Source organism: Abramis brama, assembly GCF_963993115.1.
Source record: "Abramis brama genome assembly, chromosome: 17".
In the NCBI taxonomy this organism is placed as follows: Eukaryota; Metazoa; Chordata; class Actinopteri; order Cypriniformes; family Leuciscidae; genus Abramis; species Abramis brama.
The window spans coordinates 8,270,835-8,296,169 of record NC_139979.1 but is presented as its reverse complement, the minus strand read 5'-3'; the positions used below and the strand labels follow the sequence as shown (position 1 = coordinate 8,296,169).

At 37.7% G+C, this 25,335-nt stretch overlaps 1 protein-coding gene across 1 annotated transcript in view; it reads right to left on the bottom strand.

Moving 5' to 3' along the window:
* cpne4a (copine IVa) overlaps window positions 1-25,335 on the bottom strand; it is a 53,895-nt gene that overhangs the window by 3,352 nt on the left and 25,208 nt on the right. Inside the window, exons 5-14 of the mRNA XM_084089140.1 lie at window positions 24,376-24,459; window positions 24,203-24,292; window positions 12,102-12,200; window positions 10,599-10,685; window positions 10,240-10,299; window positions 8,838-8,971; window positions 7,557-7,611; window positions 5,509-5,560; window positions 1,024-1,157; window positions 709-945 (exon numbers count right to left, since the gene is read on the bottom strand). Of these exons, the coding sequence (XP_083945266.1) occupies window positions 709-945; window positions 1,024-1,157; window positions 5,509-5,560; window positions 7,557-7,611; window positions 8,838-8,971; window positions 10,240-10,299; window positions 10,599-10,685; window positions 12,102-12,200; window positions 24,203-24,292; window positions 24,376-24,459 (1,032 nt within the window). The remainder of the gene's footprint in view (window positions 1-708; window positions 946-1,023; window positions 1,158-5,508; window positions 5,561-7,556; window positions 7,612-8,837; window positions 8,972-10,239; window positions 10,300-10,598; window positions 10,686-12,101; window positions 12,201-24,202; window positions 24,293-24,375; window positions 24,460-25,335) is intronic.

The window sequence follows — 25,335 nt, the reverse complement described above, 5'->3', positions numbered from 1 at the left end:
TATAAAAAAATTAATTGAAATAAAAAAAACTTACAAAAGCACAAAAAATTTTTTACAAATAAAAAAAAGCTAAAGTATTCATTAATAAAATAATAGTAAACTTACTTTCCACAAATAAGGTACACTTTACTAAAAAAAAGATTTTGGTGTACAACAATCACGTTTTTATGAGTTTGCTGTGATGTTACACTATTATCTAAAAAAATGAATCTGGTATTTGGCTGGTTTTAAATGCCTTAAAGGTCTGCATCGGCCCCTTAAAATGGGAATTTCTGCATTCTTGACCTTCTCGACTGTGTCCAGCAACTAAAATCATGTCATTATTTTGCAATTAAAATAAATCTTACAATTGTGACATCCTATACATAAAGTAACATCATTTGGGAAGACAAGTAATTACTCCCATTCCATATTGTAAATTTTTACATAAGTTGACTGCATTGCAACCATTGTTAGCTCACACTGACTGAGTTTAATTTAGTCTAAATTGAAAATTGTTTTTATTTATTCATTCATTTGCTTATTTATTTATTTTATACATTTAATTGTTTATTGCTTTATTGCATTTATTAGGGCCTATTTTGCACCCTCATTGTGGAAAATGTCAATATCAAAACATATTTTAGCACAGCTGGAACACAGTCTATTTAATAAATGGCTATTTTACTGTCATTTAAATTATTAGATATAAACCCCATGTAAACTCACATGTTTGAAGTTACGGAACGGCACAAACTGTACGATGTCACGCAACACTGGTTCCCCTTTAGGCGAACGAAGGATTCCGTCATCCCCGTCCAGCATCTCCATGTCAGTGAAATCTGCACTTCCAACTCCCACGATTATGACAGACATGGGCAGGTGAGAAGCGTGGACGATCGCCTCTCTAGTGTCCGCCATATCTGTGATCACACCGTCCGTCAGGATGAGCAGGATGAAGTATTGCTGCATCAAGGCAAGAAAGGAAAATTAGAACAAGAGGAACTTTAGAGATGAAAAGAGATGGGATAGAAACACACTCACCATGGCCTCTTTGGTGTGCATTTCCTCAGAGGCAAAGTTGGCCACTTTCTGAATGATCGGGGCAATGTTTGTGGGACCGTACAGCTGAATCTTAGGAAGGCAGTTCTGGTAGGCCTCTACTACACCCTGGATACCTGCAACGTTTAAGAAGGAAAGTCTGGAGCTTTCTGGATGTCGCTTCATACGGTTACACTTTATTTGAAGGTGTCTGTGTTACAGTGTAATTACATATTTAAGTACTGAGTAATAATAATTAAATACATGTACTGTACTATATGGTTATGGTTAGGATTAGGGTTTGGTTTAGGGTTAGTTGTATGTAATTATGCCTAATTTATAGTTATTACTATAGTAAATACATGTAACGTGTAACAAGGACACATTAAAATGAAGTGTTACCCTTCTGCTAACTAAATACCAGGGTTATTGTTGTTAACTAAAACTAAAAAAAAAACTAAAAAAAAACCATCAAAACCATTAAAAACATATATTTTCTTTACTTTAAATGTAGTTTATTTTAGCTAAACTACATTTCTCATTTTCATTTAAAGTTGAAATACTAAAATAACTAAAAGTAAAACTTGACATATTACAAAAAAATCCACAAAAAAACAACAAAATTTCTCAAATTAAAATGAAAATGCAAAAATAAAGTCTAATTCAAATATTAACAAAAACTATAATAGTATATCAATGATACTAAAATGACACTGATAAATACTAACGATTTAAAAGTTTTCTTATATTTGTTATTATAGCTAACTGAAACTAAAGCTAAAACCATTTAAAAAAACATATTTGTTGCCAGGTATAAAATAAACATTAACTGAAATAATATATAAGTTTTTTATATTTTATTTTATTTTATTTCAGTTAATGTTTATTATATACCTGGCAACAAAGATGTTGAAACTAGCTGAAAGAAAATATTTAAGTTTTTTATATATATATATTTTTTTTTTCAGCTAGTTTCAACATTTTCAGCACTTTCAACATTTCTCATTTTCATTTAGTTTAACTTGTACTAAAATAACTAAAACTAATACAGACAGACATATTAAACACAAACACAAAATTTAAATATAAAATAAAAACTAATTCAAAATATAACAGTATTTCAATGATACTAACTGATATTTGATCAATCAAAAATATTCTGCATGGGCAATGTAAACGAGTATTTAAAGGACTGGAACGAATGTCAGTGAAGGCTAAATCTCGGCAATGAAGCAGTAATGCTGTTTACTGACTCGATGAGCATGAATCTTAAGGTCAGCCTGTCTTTCCTCTCCACGCCTCCAGCTGTTTCATTTAATTAACACCTGTGAGCTTGAAGACGCTCAAACAGGGGCTCAAAGGTGAAAGCATGCCATGCTGTGCAGCAGCAGAATTAAGATGAGAGGACTTTCAAACCGGAGATCAATGGATGTAATCGCTTCAGTGGCTTCCCCGCAAAGAGAAATCAAAGATGCTCAGGACCCTAATAGACTCAACTTTGACACACACACTGCACTGTCTCTTTAAAGGATATGTCATGCTTAAGACATTAAAAGGCTTGAATTAAGCTACTGCTGACGTCCTTTCGTCATAAGACCTTTTAAATTTGCATGCATCGTCAGTGACATGACATTAGGCCAGTTCACACTGCTGCTGTCAGAATGTCTCACCCTGGGGTGTGCACGTGGCCTATATGTGTCTGCCTGTATTGTTAGCACAATGAATTAAACTCCACCACTCTCCGGAAATAGAATGCTGTAAACGTTGTTCGATGTGATTGACAGGTGAACCGTCCCACAATCGCTCAGGGAAAACCACACACAGCTAAATGAGCTCTTTGCCTTTTTACCCCATTTCTAATTACAGTCTACTACAGTAATTGCATTGGCCAACAAAAGTCTCCTCAGGGCAGTAGCTTGTGTGAATGTGTAAAAGTTCTGCTGTGTTTCAGCCGAGGAGGTCTACCAGGGGGAAAAGAAATATCCATTACAATTCTCATTCATCTCAATCAGTTGCTTGGCTAGCGCAGGACCCCCAAGTGTTCGACATGCTTGCTCATGGGAATTCTTGTGTCATATTTATAAACGACCAAGTGGAAAACTCTGAATTCTAGATAATACTCGGGTTGAACGAGGCATGTAAGTGTGAAACATGGCAGCACTTTTTTTTTTTTTTGTGAAATAATTAAAAAATGTCCTGCTAAATGATATTATTAAGGTGTTAGATGAAAAAAGTATATAGACATGTAAAGTAAATAAAGGTTTGCTTTATACAAGATAAATGTTTTTGTTAAATACATGCATAAATACAATAAGCAATAGAAATTCAAATAATATATATTGCCGTTTAAATGTTTGAAGCTTTTCAATTTTTAAAAAGAAATGAATACTTTATTTCAGCAAGGATGCATTAAATTGATCAAAAGTGACAGTGAAGACATTTATAATGTAATAAAATAAAATAAGATTTATATTTCCAATAAATGCTGTTCTTCTGAACTTTCTATTTTTTAAAGAATCCTGAAAAAAAAATTATCATGGTTTCCACAAAAATATTACGCCGTTAAATCAACATAATAATAATAAGAAGAAATGTTTCTTGAGCACAAAATCAGCATATTACAATGATTTCTGAAGGATCATGTGACACTGAAGACTGGAGTAATTAGCCATCATTGGAATAATTTAAACAATTTTCTACTACAATAGAAAACACCTATTTTAAAGTATAATGATATTTCCCAAAAGTACTGGTTTTACTGTATTTTTGATCAAATAAATGAAGCCTTGGTGAGCATAAGGGACTTCGTACTGTCCCTAAACTTTTGAATGATAGAGTAAAAAAATAAATAATAATCTAATAAAAATGATAGAAAACTTGTATTATTTAAACTTGAATGTGTGACTTGTATGCCTCTTACAAAAAGCAGTGCCAGAATTCAAGGCTGCTTTTGAAAGGTTTTAACTGGGAAAATTAGAATGGCAGCAGAATGGTTTAGTCATCATTTCAAACAGCAGGGTAATGCTAACCAGTCAAACCTTGACCCTTTGTCTGCAAGATGTTTACACCCCACTGCTTATAGGTCTACAGATGAACAAAACTTTTTAAAAGCTTGCCAAAGGAGTGACTTTGGATGAGTCTGAAAAGTGGCCTCTTTCATAGACAGCAAACAGCCATGCTCTCTAGACGCCTCGCCACAGCTTGTCAACAACAGGTTGTCAATATTTAGAAAGTAAAAACTCTTTATAATTGCACACTAATGTCATTCACGCTATCCAAGCGCTTTTGTGTGTCTCGTTCGGGTTTGTTGGAACCGCATTACTGTCATGCCGGATTTTCCAGACAATACCAGGGCGTAAAGGTGCGCTCTCTGCTCGGGGGAGATTGGCTGGCATGTGTCCTGGTGTGGCTGAGAGCCATTTGCTATTCCTAGAAGAGACAGGCCTGGCTGGTTGATCAAAAGCTGAGGGGTCTGTGCTCATTCTGGGCGCCACCCTGGTGTGTCTGCGCTGATAGAGGTGGTACAGAAATAGCAAGGGAAATTAAATGACACCAATACACTGGAGCGATGATCAATTTATCCTGCTCATGGCCGAAGATAGGGATGATGAAAAAGCCAAGTACCAAACAAACTGGAAGCAAACTAAATACAAAATCCAATAATTTGCAACTTCTGACCTGACTTCCACAGTAACACCATCCCAAAGAGAGCTAGGTTACATTCGAATGCAGAGATCGCTCTGCAGGGGCTTTCTCACAATAACAGAATTATCATTTATATTACTTTACTGTCCCATCTGTTTCTGTGTTTCTAGCACTCACTGTTATCATATTCTCATCTTTACTTTCTGATAGCTACCACCGTTTTAGGAGACAAGTTTCAAACTTTAAACAGGTTGTGATGATGCAAGCATACCAAGAGATTACGTTCTACAAACAATCTTGCTTTTGCAGCGGAGGGCAGTTAAATAAAAAGCAGTGTTAACAAATTTCAATAAAATATGTAAACGTATCCTACAATATTAAACCACGTCCTAAAACTCTGTACAAGAAGTTCTGATCTAATGCAACCAGCTACAATAATTTCACCAGGCCTTAAAACATTTTGTGCTGACAGTCATTCTTGCCTGCTGTCAAGGCCCAGAGAGACTAATTATTGGGGAAGGGGAGGGTGTGATGATGACATCATCCAGGTCTCCCTCCTTCAGACATTCCCCTCAGGCTGTATATTTTATAGCAGCATTAAACATTAATGTGTCCACTTTTGTCAATAGCGTAGCTCTGTAAGTCGGCTTTGTATATATTGATCTCCTTTGTGTGGGGTGACAACACTATACTGAAGGGCTGTTTGACTTTGCCAATGTTATGTTGAGGCTTTGAGTTGTTCAGTCCCAGTTGGCAAAGGTCACATTGGGAAGTTAATGGATCTGTATTGACGAAATAAATTAAGATATACGGTCTAGAATTGGAATGAATGCTCTATCATACCTGCACATTCTGGGTTGTCCTCGTTGAAGTTTACCGCAAAGTCATGTGACACCTGTGAATTAAAAAAGAAAAGAAACAAAATTCTTATTTGTGACATCAATAATGTACTTTTCAAGAATAATTCATACCACACAGTTGTTAATTCCTTGAATTTGATCGGCTGAGCGACGTTCCAAGAGTGCTATATACAATCCATCAGCAAAGGGACTTTTCACTGCCATTTTTCAGTGACTATTTCTGCAGGTTACATCGATACACCAGTAGGTGGCGATAATTCGCGGTTTCCTCCTTCATTCAAAAACACAGGCTTTATGCTGAATGTCACATTAACAAACAGAAAAACCAGTCTGCATACACTTGTCGGAGAGTGTTAACAGCAGTACTAACTGATGGCGTCATGGCGATATCTATGGACTTTTAAGGTATTCAGCAAACCTAGTTTTTTACCTTTTTACTGTTGGTGTTTTATTCTATTTAAATATCTAAATTTTAGTGAGAAGGAGAATAAAAATAAAAAAACTTTTAGATATCAATCTGCATATGCGATGAACATTGCCTGTGCACATCTTTGCTTGCTCCTTTGAAGGTATCTTGAGTAAAACGGCTCTATATTTAACAAAGCACATACAAAAGAGATTAAAATATTAAGTCTTGTTACACTTGTTACTTGTTATAGCACTTGTATACTGTTGCTGGTCTGATTGCTTCTATTGTTCTCCTCATTTGTAAGTCACTTTGGATAAAAGCGTCTGCTAAATGATTAAATGTAAATGTACAAGACCAGACCGGAAGCGATGCAACCTCTTTTACAGAATAAGGAAGTTTGTTGCCCATAACCCCCATTCATTTAGGAACTAAACATGACTAAAAATGACTGCCTTTATGAGTGAGTCACTGAATCATTCACTCAACTGATTCTTTCAAAACGCTGATTTATTCAGAAATGAAACACACCATGAGGGGAAATCCAATATATTACTGCAAACTGAACGGTTCTTTTGGACAGTTTGTTTCAGTGAACCATAATGTCAGTGACATTATGGTTTTAGGAACATATTACTCACTTTTGAGTCTGAAAATTTGACACATTTGAGAGACCAGTTCATTGATCAAGTCAAACTGATTCAAATGATTCAGTCTGATTTGGTGAACTGGTTCAACCTGTTCAATGAATAAACTGGTTTAGTAGTTCGTATTTTGTGTTGCTCGGAGAATCAAGGGTCCTATTTTCATGGTCTAAAAGAGCTGTCCCTATTCTCTTAATGAGTAATTGGTGTGTTTTGGGAGTCTCATCTCCCATTCCCTTTAAAAGCCAGTTGCGCTCCCGCCATGGTGGATTGCTATTTACATGACAGAATTTGCAAGCGGAAAGACTGAACGCTTCTCCAGAGAGGAAACAGAGCGCGAGCAAACCATCTACGGGACAAGCCGTACTTGATTCTGATTGGTCAACTGCTGAATTTAGCAGTCAAACATTTTTATGGACTGACTGCTAAATTGTATAATTATCCCAAGCATCTGATTTCTTACATAGCTGTGCTAGTGTCATATCTTAGCTATCAGTTTGCTGTCTCTATCTTCTCACATAATAAATAAATCAAACTTAAATGAATATTTAATATAGATTTATTTATTTATTTATGTGAAGTCAGTAGTCTTGAAATAGGCTAAGCAGGATAATGTACATTTAGCTGGTCAATATCGCCGGTCAATAACCCCTTCAGGGGGATTCAATACCCCTCGCTTCATATTGTAAATAAACAAGATTTTCCATATCAATGTTTGAATACTTTAAAGAGATTTTAACAATAAGCCTGGAGTGAGGGCTGCACATCCAGATATTCAATATATCTAATCAAAAACGCTTGAAGCTTAAGATGAATATAAAACACTCTCAGCCCAGCACAAAGACACATTATCTGTCACAGAGAAATTAACCTGCTGATATCAGTTCATACATTACTCCTGCAGTAGCCTAGTTAGAAGTATCGCTCAATCTTCATCCCGTTAATGGAAAAAACCCCCGCTATAAATGCTAAAGAAGTTACCTTGAAGTCCGGAGGTATTCGAGCACCAAAGCCAAACGCCGGGAACATTTTGTCACTGCACGGAAGTGAAAGCGGACAGGAGATTAGAGCTAGCAAGAATTGAGGATCTTGGGGATTAAATACCAAATTTCCTATCATGCTTTCCTTTCTCAATGGCCTCTGATCACTGCTCATTTGTAATAGACACAGATTTGCATAATTGTTATTGTTAGTGCCTGACAAATCAGCATGCGCTGTGATTTCAGATTTCATCCCAACCAAATGGCCTGATGGATGTGTATCCATCTTGTTCTGGAGTGAGGCCATAGCTTGACATGGAGCTGAAAATTAGTTTTTGAATGACCTTTCAGAGAGCTCCAATAACAGCTCAGCTACAGTGGTAAAAATGCTGGGATTTAGAATGTTATACAAAGACTGCTTCAGGGTTTCAAAAGAATCAACTGTTGAAATTCAAAAAGTCACAGGTCTAAAAAACAATCTTTAATTAAAACATGCCTATTCTGTGAATTACCTATTCACTTTACTGCAAAAGGCAACTGTAAGTAAATTGGGATCAAAATAAAATCATGTTTTTCAAAAATGTACTGTTTGAAGTGAAAAGCATAAATATATTTATTGTGTTCTGTCTTGGTTGCGTCACTATAACTGATTTCCTGTTTAATATCTGAAGGTTAGGGAATCACATCGTAACGTGTCTGAAACTATAGCCAGCAAGTCAGTCACTGACTTGGACTTTGTTTTGTATGAAGGTACTTCCCAAGGAAACTAGTTTCAGACTGGCTTCCAAGGCACCATAACATCATGTTTAAGTAAATATACAACCTGCATACTGCCCTCTTTGCCTCAGGGCTTTCAGTTTTTCACACACTCAAAATGTTTCAAAATTTGACACCTACTGTACTATCTTATGAAATATTTATTTATTTCTTGGAAAAAAACATTCTTTGGTCAATATACATGGCTACTTTTGAATGTCTGTCAATGGAGAATGATGCATCCACATCTACAAGGTTTTGGAACCATGCTATCCAACCAAACCTTGAACCTTTGATTCATTCACTTCACTTTTTTTTCCTTTTAGACAGACTACACATTCACTTCATCACACACAAAATAAAACCCCAATGCTGGGGCTCTACTTTACTCACTATACTGTCAAAATCCTGCACACTCTGAGAAAGAGAGCTTGCATATGTGTGAACCTAAACAACTGTCGTGTGAAAAAAGTCAAGAACCTAGAGAGCAGAAGTTGGGATTTGATTGGCCTTTCAGCCTGCTCACCTGTCATAGTCTTGGCAAATCTCCCCCACTGCGACTAAAGCTTTCAAATACTCGTTTGGCTGGTAGGGGTGGATGTAGTGTAACGAACAACTGTTCTTCGGATCCCCATTTGAGGCTGTGAAATCAATCGCTACCTGAAAAGACAAGTAGCAATCAATGTGGAGCTTTGAAGCTAATTACTTAAAAAGTATACACCACATGTGGAAAATCTCTACAGAGCGCCGTCTCCTAACAGCACTGACAGAGAGTAAACAGCTTGTAAGAGCTGTAGCGCTGTAAAATGCATGAGTTGGGACTATGTATGTACATAAAATATACTTGGTTATGACACATATTTCATAACACAATATTCATTATAGGCTATATACCAAAAGAAATGCACCAAAAGCCAAAAGTTTGGACACACTTGACTGACTGTTTCTTATGGACACCCACGTCCTCTAAAGTAATGGTTCTCAAACATCTTCAGGAGGACAACCAATAAAACAAAAATTGCGAACCATATAACACTCCTAATCAGGGGGAAAGTAATACCTATATTTCTTGAAATAGTCTCTATCACCAACCCAAAAACTTTTGTTTTATTCATTGCATTGTATTTAACTACATTTATCACAAATTAATGTTGACATAATCATATAATTCAATGACTCAGGCAATTAATTAAAGGTTGGTGCTTTTGTCAATTATAATTTTTAAAATCAAATGACTAAGTTCACAGGTTGAAGTACAGTCCACGATTACGTTATTTTTCAGCCAGTGAACCCCAATGGATTTTATAGCATTCATCTAAAGTGTCTGAACCAACATTTAATTAACAATATCCCTGAAAGTAAGATCCCTCTCCTTAGTAACAAAATGTTGTATTTTAGCAGAAAATGTTTGTAAAACTTTTTTTTTTTAAATGCAGGTCTACCATTATGCTTTCTAGAGAAATATCAACACTTATTAAAATTGCACGTTATATAAATTCATTAAACAAACCGAAAGCCTTTAATTGAAACTAATTATAAAAACCTTTCAGAAGACCTTACATGACAACAATTCAGAAAGATCTCAGTGACAGATAATAAAAAATAATGAAACACTGCAGTGCACACAGTATCATGTGAAAATAACAGTGCTGTAAGCAGGTGAGACAATTATTGTTTTATAAATTATGCAAAAATTGAACATTTAGAATGACACATTGTTTTTCCTGTTCCCATTAGTATGTACATATTAATGAATAATAAATCACGAATGCTCTGACTAATAAGAACATAGTTCATTAAACAAAGCTGGCGGCTATGCTAATGTCAGAGAAAAAAAATGATAATGGATGATAAGTTTTATTGATATAAACACAGATAAATGAACTCCATCGACTAAGAAAACACGAGTGGTATCTGCCTGGACTTACTGTAAACTGTATTTGGCAACCTCCCATGATGTAGTCCAGAAAGGAATGCATCTTAATTATCTGAGGACACAAAAGGACAGGCTATCGTGAATTCAAGCACTTTTTTATGCTGCTATCTTCTCATCATTTCTAATTTACGTCAACCATGATCAAATTCAGTGGCCATTTACAGAGCCAGGATCTCACATTTTAGCCGGATGTAATGACTTCTAGCTGTGTGAAGTTCCCACCTCCATCTACTGTAACCATCAACGCCTCTGCTGACAGTGTGACACTGCCGCTTTTTGAAATACACGGCCTTCGGGGAGACAAGGGCCAGATGTCCTCTAGAGAGCATCATTATATGATGAAAATATTACCTTGCACTGATTCAGAATGACAATCCCAGAGTTCTTGTAATTCTTCTTTTTGACTTTATATTTGGGGTTTATGCATTCCCACTGGACCTGTCATTGTTTAAAAAAAACAAAGTAAAAAAAAAAAAACCATTAGCTTTCCATCAGTACGGGTTGGAGTGTTTGATCAAGACAACCTGGACAATGAAATAGCTTCATTAGAATGTGTGAGATGGTGCATAATCGCTTCCCATTGGAGCAGCAAAACAAGAGCTCCATAGACAATAGACTCGGAAAACAACTATTTTAGTTATAATAATGAGGAATGATGTCAAGCCTGGAAGCAATGTTCTAAAATAATTAGCAGAGTGTGGTACTGATGCCTGCGGTATTGAGATACCAGCCCAGAGCGCTGGGACTTCACAAGTGAACGAGGTGTCATCCAGCTGTAGCTGTGCATTTTAGCGGAGTTACAATTAACTGACAGCTTAAAAGACAATGGCTTATTGTTATCAAAATCAGAAAGAGATGCGGTCTTAATCAAGTCTTTAGCAGTAATGGGTAATCATGGAGCCATTTTTAGTGTTTAATAGGGATGTACCAAAAAAAACTCTTTAACACCTTACACAGAACAACATCCTCATTATTGATTATAAAGGAGGATGTGCTTCTTTTTGTGTGAATTTTCAACCTTAAAATGCCAATTATCCTGTTTGCTTCCACTTTCTACACAGCATAGTGGTCTTGAAATGCAATAAAGCGTAAACTACAAATTAAAGTTGTGCGGAATGACTTAATGGACACTTAGAGATCTAAAAGGTACAGGGATATGAACTCTGATGTGATGTTTCTTGTGTGTTCACATGAAATTTAAAGCGTAAAGCAGCATGGTGTTTTGCAACAGACTTACAGAATAGCGTTTCAAAGTCATTCCATCAGTTGTCATTAAGGTTTAAAATTATTCTAATTATGCAATTATTCCAATGAAAATTCCATTAGAGCACATTGTTCGTTTCAAAGCCAGTCATTTTGAGTTTAATTATGTTTTTGGAATGTGTATGTCAGGTCCTTCTTAGAAGGATTTGGTCTCAAAGTCTGTCTGTCCATCCATCCATCTATCTATCTTTTACATCTGTCACTGTAAAATTATCTATCCATCCATCCATCCATCCATCTATCTATCCATCTATCACTGTAAAATTATCTATCCATCCATCCATCTTAGCAGTTTAGGTCAGGGACACTTGAGGTAATTCTCTACAGAATGTAGAAGAAACTAAACTGACTGTGACCCACATGAAGATCCCCTCATGTAACCTCATTTCTCTTTCATCTTTCACTTTTGCTGATTACTCTTTGAACCAAACTAGTTCCTTCTCATCATTAGCTTAACTTGCTACATCTCAAAGAGCTGTTTCAAATAAAGCCAATTGGATTTAAAAAGCTGCTTGGCTTGTAGATGTGTGGTGGATGTGAAAGTGCTAAAATAAATTGCAGTATTTTTTATAACAAGTTTAAAACCGCTACCTGTTTTCCATCCATCGCCAATCTCATCTCTTTGAACGTAGCTTGAAACTCCCCAATGAAATCGTGCTTTCCGTTCGAGTCCCAGTCCCAAACTGTACACTGGATGTCAAGGGAAGAACACAACAAGCAAAAAATTATCAAAGGCAAACAACAGATATTAATAAGGCATCTAAAGCCCCATATCACAATCTTAAGCCTTGAACTCGATTTCATTTACATTCCAGATATTAAATTAAATACAAAAAATATCACTAAAACCTATATGGTATGTGTTGGTCCAGTTGTTATTGCGTGATTCAACCTCTCTTAGACTTCTGCTTTTTTCCATTGAATCTTTTCATCATATTATATTTCTTTTCTCTTCACACTCCCCATCCCCCTCACATAGATACATATATTTGTTTCCTCTATAGATGTCTAGTTTGGATACCATTTTTTTTTTTTCAGCATTCCTCTGGAGCATACATAAAAGATATTCTGAGGGATGGGGACACCATAGCCTTGTTGAACCCACTCTGTAGTTGCCTACATACAGTCCACAGAGAGCGCTGAACACTAGAAATGTCTGGAACCCGAACACACAGCATACAGAACTGGAGCAGACTCACCATCACTGTGCCCCATGCATCCATGCATCCATGCATTAAACATAAAGTGACATGACAAATTAATTAAAGTTTGATGGTTTCCTGCAATTTCTAGGACAACAAGGGGCTGACTTACAGTGAGGAAAATAAGTATTTGAACACCCTGCTATTTTGCAAGTTGCAAGTGGGAGAACTTGCAAAATAGCAGGGTGTTCAAATACTTATTTTCCTCACTGTATATAATGTTGCTGTAAAAGCATAGACTGTAAAAAAATATGGACGTAGTGTCCGTGACGTCACCCGTAGGTTTCTGAAGAGCATTTTTGAAGCCTAAAGTGGGCGGAGCCGGCCGTCGCCATCTTGGCCTTGCGTCACTCCCGGATAACAGAAAATAGACAAACAGGCGGGGCGTGAGTGGAGCTGAGGAGCCTGGCCTGGCTATCTGAAATCTCCTAGCTCGACGTGATCGAGTTAGCTGATGATGTAAAGCCAATTAAACGTTCCTATTTTTGCCCTTCGTAATATTATAATAGTTAAAAGACATGGCTACAACAAGTGAGACTGTGTATTACTTCGAGAGTGTTTGTGTGTGACAGTGATTTATGTGCATACAGTATGTCCGTCACTCTTTCATGGTCCGTCAGCGCGGCATTGCTCAAGTTCGTAGAGAGCTTATTCAGTCCATTTTAAATTCTGATTTTGGCCGTCTCTCAAATGGGTTAAACCATAGATATATTGCCTATGAAGTTCAAGTAAATGCGCTAGAAAATCCGCGCTCATTCATGTGCATTTATTGCATGGACGGAGAAAGCGCCGACGCCTGCATGATTTCATCTGACGGTACATAAGCATATTATAATCCATCTGTTCCGTGAGAGCAGAACGAACGAGCATTTATTGACGTTTTAAATTTGAAAACCCCAAAAAGCAACGAAATTGTCAGACATCCATTAGCAGCTAGTGCAGGTTCACGGAGGAAAACAACTGAAATACAGCGCTGGTTGTTCTCTCGAACGATAACGACGGAATCCAAAGACGTGGGCTTTGTACCCAAGTATTAAATTGTATGAAATAATCCCGAAAAAAGCACAAACACTGCAGAGATGGCAAGTTCAGCAGCTAACATTTGCTGAGGTGAAGTGACGGCTGGTAACAGCAGACAAACGGCTAGCATTGACATCAGCGACAACCCACCTGTCACTCAAGTGGCCACTGGCCACACCCTTAAATTTAAATATTAATCAACTAAACGGACGAGTTATAAAATAATTCACCCCCCTCACAGTTGTTATGAAGGGCAAAATTAGCTGTATAGACCAAAGCCACATAGAGATCCAGGCTGTAAACATATTTTTTTCTGCTGTAAAGTTGGTAATTTTAACATGAGGGAGATACAGATTTGACTCACTTCTGCAGCCAGGCCAAGCGGCCAGTCAATGAATTGCAGTTTAACTCACTTCCGTGTTGGTTTCAAGAGAGAGACGGGGAGGTTGCCGCTTGTGTAAAAGATGAAACCAGTACATAGTGTGGTTGCTTCTTATTCACACTTATCATATCTCACACATCTTATCTTGAGCAATTTGGTTACCACATTATCATACTTTTATGATGCAAGACGGAAAGGAGCTATATGTAGAATTCAGAAACCCCTGTTATTGGCGACACCGGTGGCCTTTAAGAGAACTACAGCAAGCAACTTACTGCTCGTGCTTGGACTTGCGCACACGTAACACGTACAAGAGACTGAAAGTGATGCAATGCCCCAATATATTTACAGCTAAATTCTTTTTCACATAAAACTCAGTCTACAGGCTTTCATAGACAAGTTAGGAAGTCAGGGAAGGTCTCGTTTTTTAAGTTTCATTACAAGCTGTTCACACATTGGCAATAAAAAAAGCGATTATTGCATGAACATTTTTATATATAGCCCCTTTAATGGATATTTTTATCCCAACATATGCCAAGACAACTATAACTAAACCAGCTTGACACAGCAACAACTAATGAAGATAGTCGGAGGCAGGACTATCTGTATGTCCAACCGATGGAAGACAAAGTGTTTCTGATATTTGTTTGGAAACAAAAATATATATATATATTTTTGCAATTCTGTTTGGTGTCATTAGAGGCAGTGAAATTACACACTTCAGCTTTAAAGTAAAGAATAAATACATTCCAAAATTATCAAAAAATAACTTCATTCCTAAACCATTGAAGCCGACTTTGAGAATGAATTTTGATGTTATAACATGCTGTATTTGTCTGAATTTCAAAATACAAACATCAAAGAGTATACTTCATAATACTGTAATTTGCACAACATTTAGGGGACAAAAACTAAACTGTAAAATTAAGCAGAAAGGGATGAGAGGACACAACTAATGGTAAAACATTTCAGGTGTGATATTCACATTATATTTATAAATAACTATACACTTTATAGTCCTAAAAAATTAATAATAACTAAGTTTATAAATAAATGCAAAATCTGTTAAACCAAGAAATATTAGTCATATTTGCATGCAGAGAATAGATTTATTCAGTCGTGTCACATGATCCTGATTTGGTGTTCAAGAAACATTTCTTATTAAGAAAAGTTTTCATTGTCAAAAACAGTTGAGCTGCTTCATATTTTTGTGGAAACTGCAATACATAAAGTAATTTGCAATTTTCAAGATATTTTGAATGGAAATGTCAAAAGAACAGCATTTAATTGAAATAGAAATCTTTTGTAACATCACAAATGTCTTTACTGTGACTTCTTCAGTCAATTTAATGCATACTTGCTGAATAAAGGTCTCACTGCCTCTTAAAAATCTTGAATGGTAGTGTATGCAATATAGTAAGCTTGTTAAGAAATGGACATCAATTCAAGTAACAGCTGTCCTCAAAAGGAGACTTGTGTCATGATTGCTGACATTTTATGTTTACTGGATCTCTGAACCACATTAAGAACCAAACAACTGATGTACCAACAGCCATGTTAAGCACCCGGTAGAAAGACTGAGAGTTTAATGTTCATGAGAGAGTCTGGTTCATCATTTTAACTGGCTGTTCCTCTGTTAGCAGGAGAGTGAGATGTCAGTGTACACAGCAAGAAAAATGAAATCAAAATGCTTAATATTTCATTAGCCCACAACAAATACGCTTCACTGGAGTCATAATAAGTCCTGTCGAATATCGGAGGGATTCAATCAATCACAGCCATTACGAGTTAACCACACATGGCTCGATCACGGCACTCCTTAAGTGTTCAGTATGTTCTAAAAGGAAGACATGTTTCCCACACTGAGCGTTGTTGCTCTGAGTGGTGAGGCAGCAGCGCTCTAATGGACTCCTAAAGGGCAGGTCTGTGAATGGAGTGAGCTCCAGCTGTGAGTGGTGTGATTCTGCAGATGGCATGGAGGATGGCTGGCACTAAATGAGCCTGAGTCGTTTGCTGTATTAAGGTCTGTGTTCTGTTAAGTCATAAGTGGGCAGAAGGGAGGCCACACGCAGCCATATGCTGATGCACTATATGAGCAGAAAGAGGCACACAGGTGCCCTTAAGAGATGTTTATTGAGGGACCAAAGCATCTTGTTGTTAAACGGACTCAGTTCATTGAGTACACAGACTCCAGCACCCCAGTGTAACACTGCGCTTTAAAGTACACTACCAATACCATTTTGTTTTGTTTTGATCTATTTAATGCATCCTTGATGAGTAAAAGTATTATTCTACAAGGATGCATTAAATCAGAAGAGACAGGGAAGACTTTTACATTTATAAATATATATATATATATATATATATTTCAAATAAATGCTTTTGAACTTTCTATTCATAAAAACTTATCATGGGCTGCTAATACAGAAACCTCCCCGTGGTGCAGCCTGGGAAACGCTGACTGGTACAATCTGATAGTTTCTATCCGATATTACTACTGCCAGTAGGCCAATATCTGTATACCAACCCGAGCAATCTAACAGATGAACGATGCCGAAGCGCAACAGATACTCGCCCCCCTCGGGGCCTGCACTGTCAATCGCCTCAATTAATATTGAAGGTTTCTCCAGACGCAAGGCAGACATACTAGCAACAACGGTCAGATGCTTCGACATAGTGTGCATGCAGGAAACCCATATCGGCCCTGCACAACACCGACCAGCCATCCCTGGAATGAAGCTGGTGGCTGAGATCCGACACAGACAGTATGGGTCAGCTGTATTCAGCAGACCAAACCTTGCGATCGAAGAGGTCTGCACCCACATCACCAAAGGGCAAATGGAAACCATCACAGTTGCCCTCCCGAATGTCTCTGTCACATCAGTGTATAAACCCCCCCATAGCCCGTTCCTCCACCCTGAACTGCCAGATAGATGCAAAAGGAAATACCACATTAACATTGGGGACTTCAATGCTCATAGCACACTGTGGGGTTATGAAGTGAACAATCAAGATGGAGATGAAGTCGAAACCTGGCTTGAGTCGAAACACCTGACCCTGATCCATGACGCTAAACTGTCAAAATCTTTCCACAGCGCCAGATGGAAACGAGGATATAACCCAGATCTTGTTTGCGTGAGCAGTGAACTAACATCGAGAGTTGTGAAAGCTGTCTTGGATCCTATCCCCCACACGCAACACCGGCCAATCACCATAACCATCAAATCTGTCCTCCAAGCAACTACCGTCCCCTTCCGCAGAAGGTTTAATCTGCGGAGGGCAGACTGGCTGCCGTTCCAACAGGAGATTGAAAACTCCATCTCCAGCATTCCATCACACCCCAACAACTACAACATGTTCATAGACTTGTTGAAAAGGTCAGCCAGGCGACATATACCAAGAGGATGCCAGACCGAGTACATCTCCGGACTGTCAGAAACATCTAATGAGCTATTGAAAGCCTACCACGAGGCATATCATGAGGACCCCTTCTCCCCCACCGTCACAGAACTCGGAGAGACCCTGCTAAACAAAGTTGGGGAAGATCGAAGGCTAGCCTGGAAGGAGCTGTTAGAAAATACCAACATGACCAACAACAGCAGGAAGGCATGGGCCACAATCCGCCGCCTCGGCGAAGACCATACCACACCACCCACGCTCTCAACAGTCACAGCAAACGCAGTTGCAGCACAGCTGGTGGCAAACGGTCGCAGCCAAAACCGGCGCAGACCCACAGGAGAATACCGCCGGACAGCGGTACCGGACCACCCACAACCAGCCAGAGCACTTACCAAGCCATTCGATCCACAAGAACTGGAAGCTGCAATGAACATGCTGAAACCTGGGAAAGCAGCAGGAACCGACGACGTACTGACGGAAATGATACAGCACCTGGGACCTAAAGCAAAGACCTGGCTCCTAGAAATGTTGAACTCATGCATGGCAGAGAAAATAATCCCTCCGGCATGGAGAAAGGCCAAGATAGTCGCAATTGTCAAACCTGGAAAGGACCCATCATCCCCAAAGAGCTACAGACCAATTTCACTCCTCTGCATCACCTACAAGCTCTATGAGAGGCTATTACTCCAACGCCTTATGCCAGTTATAGACTCCAAGCTTACTAAAGATCAAGCTGGTTTCCGTCCTGGTCGCTCCTGTGCTGGGCAGCTATTGAACCTCACCCAACATATTGAGGATGGTTTTGAGTGTAAACTCATCACTGGAGCAGCTTTCATAGATCTTACTGCTGCCTACGATACAGTCCAGCACCGCACCATGATTAGGAAACTTTTTGACATGACTGGTGACCTCGACCTGTGCCAAATCATCAAAAGCCTCCTCAACAACAGGCGCTTCTTTGTCCAATTAAATGACAAGAAGAGCAAATGGAAAGCCCAAAAGAACGGCCTACCACAAGGCAGTGTACTGGCCCCACTCCTCTTCAACATCTACACTAATGACCAACCACTTCACTCACAATGCCGCCGCTTTATTTATGCGGATGATCTCTGCATCACCACCCAACAGGAGAACTTCCAGAAGATTGAGGCAGTCCTGGAAAATGCCCTTCAAGAGATGTCAACCTACTACAAAAACAACCACCTGAAACCGAACCCATCAAAAACTCAACTATGCAGCTTCCATCTCAAAAATCGAGATGCGAAAAAAGAACTGAGCATCCCATGGGATGGCCACAAACTCTCCAACCACCCTCACCCTGTGTACCTGGGAGTCACACTCGACAGGACACTCTCTTTCAAAACTCACCTCCAGAATACCAAAGCCAAGATCAACACTCGCAACAACATTCTGCGCAAACTGGTAAACTCAAAATGGGGTGCCGATCCATCAACCATCCGTGCAACTGCCCTAGCCCTGTGCTTCTCCACAGCCGAATACGCGTGCTCAAGCTGGAGCCGCTCCCACCATACCAAACTGATTGACATAGCCCTCAACGACACCTGCCGCATTATCACGGGATGTATAAAGACAACGCCAGTCCCGTGCCTCTATGCTCTAGCTGGCATTGCCCCCCCTTACATCAGACGATCCATCATTGCCCAAGACGAGCGGAGAACACAGGAGTTTGACACCAGGCACCCCCTGCACGGACACATTGCACCCCCACCCCGTTTGAAATCGAGAGCCAGTTTCCTGCTGACAGTCCCACTTCTCCAGACAACCAAAAAAATAGCGAGGACCAACATTTGGAAAGATGACTGGAACCAGCTAACTACACGAGCCCAGGATTGGATGGAGAGAGGAATCACCCCGACTGAATGTCTTGCCAGCGGGCACGACCTCCCATGGCTAACCTGGAAGACCCTCAACAGACTACGAGTGGAACAGGGGAGGTGCAAAGCACTTATGAAAACATGGAACCACCAGACAGATGACACATGTAGCTGTGGAGCAGTTCAGACAATGTCTCATCTACTGGAGTGTGAAAACGCCCCCCAGTGCAGCCCCCAGGACCTGGCTGAACCGACCCCATCAGCTGTGACCTGCGCCAGATATTGGCAGAACGACATCTGAAATTGCAACGGACTCGAAGAAGATCATGGTTTCCACAAAAATATTAAACAGCAACTGTTTTCAACTGTCATAACAATAAGAAATGTTTCTTGAGTACCAAATCAGCATATCAGAATGATTTCTAAAGAGTCATAAAGTAAAAAATAAAAATAAAATCTTACAGACGCCAACTTTTGAACTTTTAGATATAATAAGTCTAAAAATCCAGCAGTTCATATGTTTTTACTATTGACAAATTAATCAATGAATCAACTACAGGAATAATATAGGAATTTTTGCTACTTGAGCAGTGAGGATAAACATGGTTTGTGCTGATAATAATGTTTTGTGAATTATTGAATTTTAAGAACATGAACCTTAAAAATTCAAGAGACATTTTTAAACAAAAAAACTTATATATTTATGAATAAAATACATAGAAGAATAACAACATTTCTATAATGTAAAAATGTAGACAAATTACAGCATCATTCATATAAAAAAACTTGCAAAAACAAATTATAATTATTGTATTAATAGTATCTAGTAGGCACATTTTATTATATATCATGATTATAATAATTTAACAGGAGGTATACTTTAATTCAGATTCCTGCGGGAATTTACTTTTAATATTAAATTAGTGCGCTTGAACACATTGTTTAGCTCAAACTTTCCCTGAGTAATTCCTTTCCCAATTAAATCAGGCAGTCTTTGATGAATATCGAACGAATAAATGAAGCAAGAGAAGGCAAGAGACCAGAAAGAGGAAGGCAAATTAGGGAAAGTAAAAAACACATGGGAAATCCTGGTGAATCATTGCTTAAACACATGCTCACCAAGCCTAATAATCCTAAACCATGTGACTGATGAGAGTTCCTGCCCCAGATATCCGATCAACACACACGGTGGTCCAGCAACACATGAATTTCAAAGTAGTATGATAATCAGCAATGCTCGTCTGTCCGCGTAAATGCAACCTCACCAAGCTTGTCTAGCTCTGCCCAAGAAATCGTCTACCAGTAAAACGGTCAATTCTAGATTAAGAACATAATTTAAATAGTGATATTAAAAGAAAATCTGTTATTTTATCTGTTATATACAGTATTCTGTAAAAATAAGACCCTCTTTTTTTGCATTCCGATTCTGACATTTAAAGGCACAACAAGAGATTTTTTTCTCTTATTCCGTGGATATCGCCTATTTTCCTTCACTTGTTACCACTGTTTTTCTGCTACCACAATGCGCGTGCAACTGCAGGGACATAACTGTGACGTCTGCTCCCAAATGGTCTATAGCTTAATTCTATACTCTCCAAATAATGATAAAATCTCCATTAAAGGGATAGCTTACCCCAAAATGAAAATTCTGTCATCATTTACTCACCATCAAGTTGTTCCAAACCTGTGTGAATTTCTCTCTTCTGCTGAACACAAAAGAAGATATTTTAAAGAATGTCGAGATATGAAAGAACCAAACAATTAATGGGCCCCAGTGACTTCTTTAGTATTTTTTTTCCATACAATGGAAGTCAATGGGGCTGTCAACTGATTGGATACCCATATTCGTCAAAATATCTTTGGTGTTCTCCAGAAGAAATAAATTCATACAGGTTTGGAACAACTTAAGGGTGAATAAATGATGACAGAATTTTCATTTTTGGGTGAACTATCCCTTTAAACATGCTAAATATCGATGCCCCAAAACAAACAAAAAAGTACGGGCTGTCAATCTATTTAAGTATTTGTGCATGATTAATTTCACATTTTATCTAGTCATGTTGATGCCATAAATTCCTTTTTAAAGGGTTAGTTCACCCAAAAATGAAAATTCTGTCAGTAATTACTCACCCTCATGTTGTCCCAACCCCGTAAGACTTTCGTTCATCTTCGGAACACAAATTAAGATATTTTTGATTAAATCTGAGAGCCGTCTCTCTCCTCCATAGGCATCTATGTTATTGAAACTTGCCGGCCCAGAAAGTTAGTAAAGATAATTTTTAAAATAGTCCAAGTGACTACAGTGGCTCAACCATAAGTTTATCAAGCGACGAGAATACTTTTTGTGCGCAAAAAAACCCTAAAATAACGACTTTATTCAACTATTCATTTTATTTCGGGCCTCTGAGTGAGTTCACGTAGTGTAACAGCGCAGCGCTTCTGGGTTGTACGACAGAACGTAGGCTCACTATTGGCCGACGCTGGTCATGTGTGTGATGCGTGTGATGCTGGCCTACGTAATAGTGAGCCTACGTTCTGACGTTGTCTTTACTAACTTTCTGGGCCGGCAAGTTTCAATAACATAGAAGCCTATGGAGAAGTGATCCAGCTCTCAGATTTAATCAAACACTGATTCTTGAGAGTCGGGACAAAACATGTCCCACATAGAAAAGTCTAATTTATAGCAAAAATTAAGAAATTCATCATGATTGACATACTTACAAAGTTAAATCTAAAGGAATTGTATATACCTATCTGATTTTTAGAATAAACCTTTTTATCTTTTTGGGGAAAATTTGTTTAAATGTATGGTCTGTGGTAAGAAGGTCCATGTTATTGCACTTGTCCTCAGCAAGAGGTCACAATATTAACCATCCCAAAAAACTTTAAAAAAGCTCTACAATTGTGAAAACATATATATCAAATAAAAAATAAGGGGTATAAATATAAAAAAACAATGCATGAAGTGAACATCAAACAATATTTTCCATAAAAATCTGCCTATTAAAGTTGTGTCCTCAGTTTCTGTCAACTCCGTCATATTTTTTCATAAAGCTCTTTAAAGACACAGACAGCTAGCAACTGAGGAAAAACTACCTAGCTGCAGTGTACAATACATGTTTTGGTGGGAAAATACATGCCCTTACATCAACTCCGTCAGACGTCATCAGACATAGAACCTGACGGAGTTGACCTGTAAGCTGACGGAGTTGACAAATCCACCAATACCTCTTAATGTGCGAATATATTATTATTTGTGAATATAGTGAAGGGTTAAACTGTTATTTCAGGGTTGTATTTACACATAAATGCACATACATAGTATGCATTACATTATTTAACCACACGCATCTGACTTGTAGAGAATAGGCAGGCAGTGGTCTGCTTATTATTGTGTAACGTGTAACTTTGCCAGCACTTTAATATATATATTTATATGTAGAGATAGAGAAATGAGAAGCCAGTGTAGGGCTGGGCGATATGGGCCAAAAAATTATCACGGTAATTTTTTTTTATATCAGTCGATATCGATAATTATCATGATAAATGTCAAATATTTCTTTCTTTCAAGTTTAAAGGCAGATTTTTGCTCCTAAGTGAAAGTTGTAGAAAACAGAGCGTTAATTGTGGTTTTAAACTACTCTTTATTGTCAGAACATATCATGACAAACAGGTGAACACTTCACAAATCTGAGGTAAAACATTCAAACATTTTTTGTCAACACCGTCAGTTTTTCGTCAACAGCGTTGGATGTATGAATGTTTTTGTTAATTTTTTGGGGAATTTTATTTTAATTAAGGACCATCTGATCTACATCCTCTTATGTTTTATTTATTTAAGAAATTTGTTTTTACAATATTGAAATTAAAATCAAAGTTTGAAAATGCAAATATTTTGAAATCTGAGTTTTCAGAATAGTGTGACATCACAACTTAAGTTTATATATTATAATTATTTTACATATCAGAGTAACTAAACACTATTAAAATATACTTCAGAACTTTAGATTCTTGTTGGATTTGAAGAATTAAAATTGTATACTTTTTAGTGTGTCTGACGGAGTTGACACAAATCCAGTTCTGAAGGGAAACATGTTTATTTGTTAAAAATGTGTTTTTATTTAGAACCTGTTCCTTTACATGGTTAAATAGCTAAGACCTTTCTCTGCAGAAACATATAACTCTAATTGATATAGTGTGTATTTTAAAAAAAAGGTTTTTAAAACGTCTTTTGTCCCGACTCTCAAGAATCAGTGCAAAAATATATTAATTTGTGTTCCGAAGATGAACGAAAGTCTTACAGGGTTCTAACAACATGAGGGTGAGTAATTACTGACAGAATTTTCATTTTTGGGTGAACTAACCCTTTAAGGCAAAAATATATATATTATGTGCAGTTGTTGGGTGGATCAGACTGTGAGGATAACATAAAGCAGAATATATAAATATATATAGCAAAATACATGAAGGCAGACTGACAGATCTTCAGACAGATCTCACTTACACACAAAAAACAGATTCTATATTTCTGAAGCCACATCAAAATAGACCGGAAATCTAAACATTGAAATATATTAATTAAAACAACTTTTCCCAAAGTGCTGAAGTGCATTTCAACTGAAGTGTAGTAGAGTTATTGATGGGTAAAAAGCAGAGCAGCTACATCAAATTACAAACACAATGTACTTCTAAGCTTCTTACAAGCTGCCGTCTGCCAGGAACATGAATTGCAAATGCTAATGTAAATGTAAAACTAAATTAAAATGGATCCATATATTTATTTGTTAGTGTCAGTCAAATACACATGACCACACATTCATCTCCTACAGCAAGTGTTGATAAATCATAATTTACCTTCAGTATTCTGTCATGGTCTCCACTACAGAGCGAGTTAAGGGATGTCTTGAAGGTCTTCCACATGGGGTTGAGGTTATTCATAATGGTCTGTGTGAAGAGAGGGGAAAAAGCAATTCAACGTTGCTGAAGCACTATCACAGGGAGATCTTCGAGAGAAACTGTTATCCTACCTCTGTTCTGTGCACTAGCTGCTGAGTGGCGTCATCATTTATCCTGTAGATCTCTAAAAACGGATCTGACTTGCTGAAAAAATCCTGAGGGAAGAACAGAAGCATACAGATCAGCTGATAGCATCACAAACATGACCCATAATGTGATCCTGGAGAAATTTTAGAGGTTACACTTTATTTCAATAGTCCACATTAGATATTTGACTAACTTTGCAACCACATTTCAACAAACTCTCATTAATTTGCAAATACAAATCACAGAGTATTAGTGGACTGTTAGGTTAGGGTTAGGGTTAGAAGGTATTTGCAAACTTAAAGTTACTTATAGTCAGTAGAATTTCTGTCAAAATAAAGTTTAAGCAGATATTAAGAAGACACTCTTATGATTGATTGACAAAGTTAGTTAGTAGCACGTCTAAAGTGAACTATCAAAACAAAGTGTTACATTCCATAATATGTGTTATGCATCTAATATGCATTTATGTGACCCAGCAGCATCGTCACTACATGAAACATCGTTTTTTAGCAACTCACTGTCTTTATAACATCAGTTTACTCACTGCTTCAGCAATTCTGTAATATACATGCACTCCACTGCTCTTTCCTGGGATTGCACCTGCTCTAAATTCTGCCTGGCACTGTCAGTGAAAACTAATTGTGTCCTTGCTGGTGACATTTCTGAGCAGCTCTCTGTGCAACCACTGTCCCCATCCCATCTCTGCTGCTATCCGTCTGATAGGGGTCTCTTCACCAGCTGGGAGCCAAATATTGAGGGGGTGGATGTTACATTAATAGCACTAATAAATGCAATCAAATTTGTCCTGTTACTTAGTTTATTTATTTATTTATTTATTTTTAAATGTTTTTCAAAACAAATCCCTTTTATTATTTAAGATTTAATAATGTTGACTCTGCAACGTAAAAAGCATTAAGCTATTAAATATGTCTGAATAATGACAT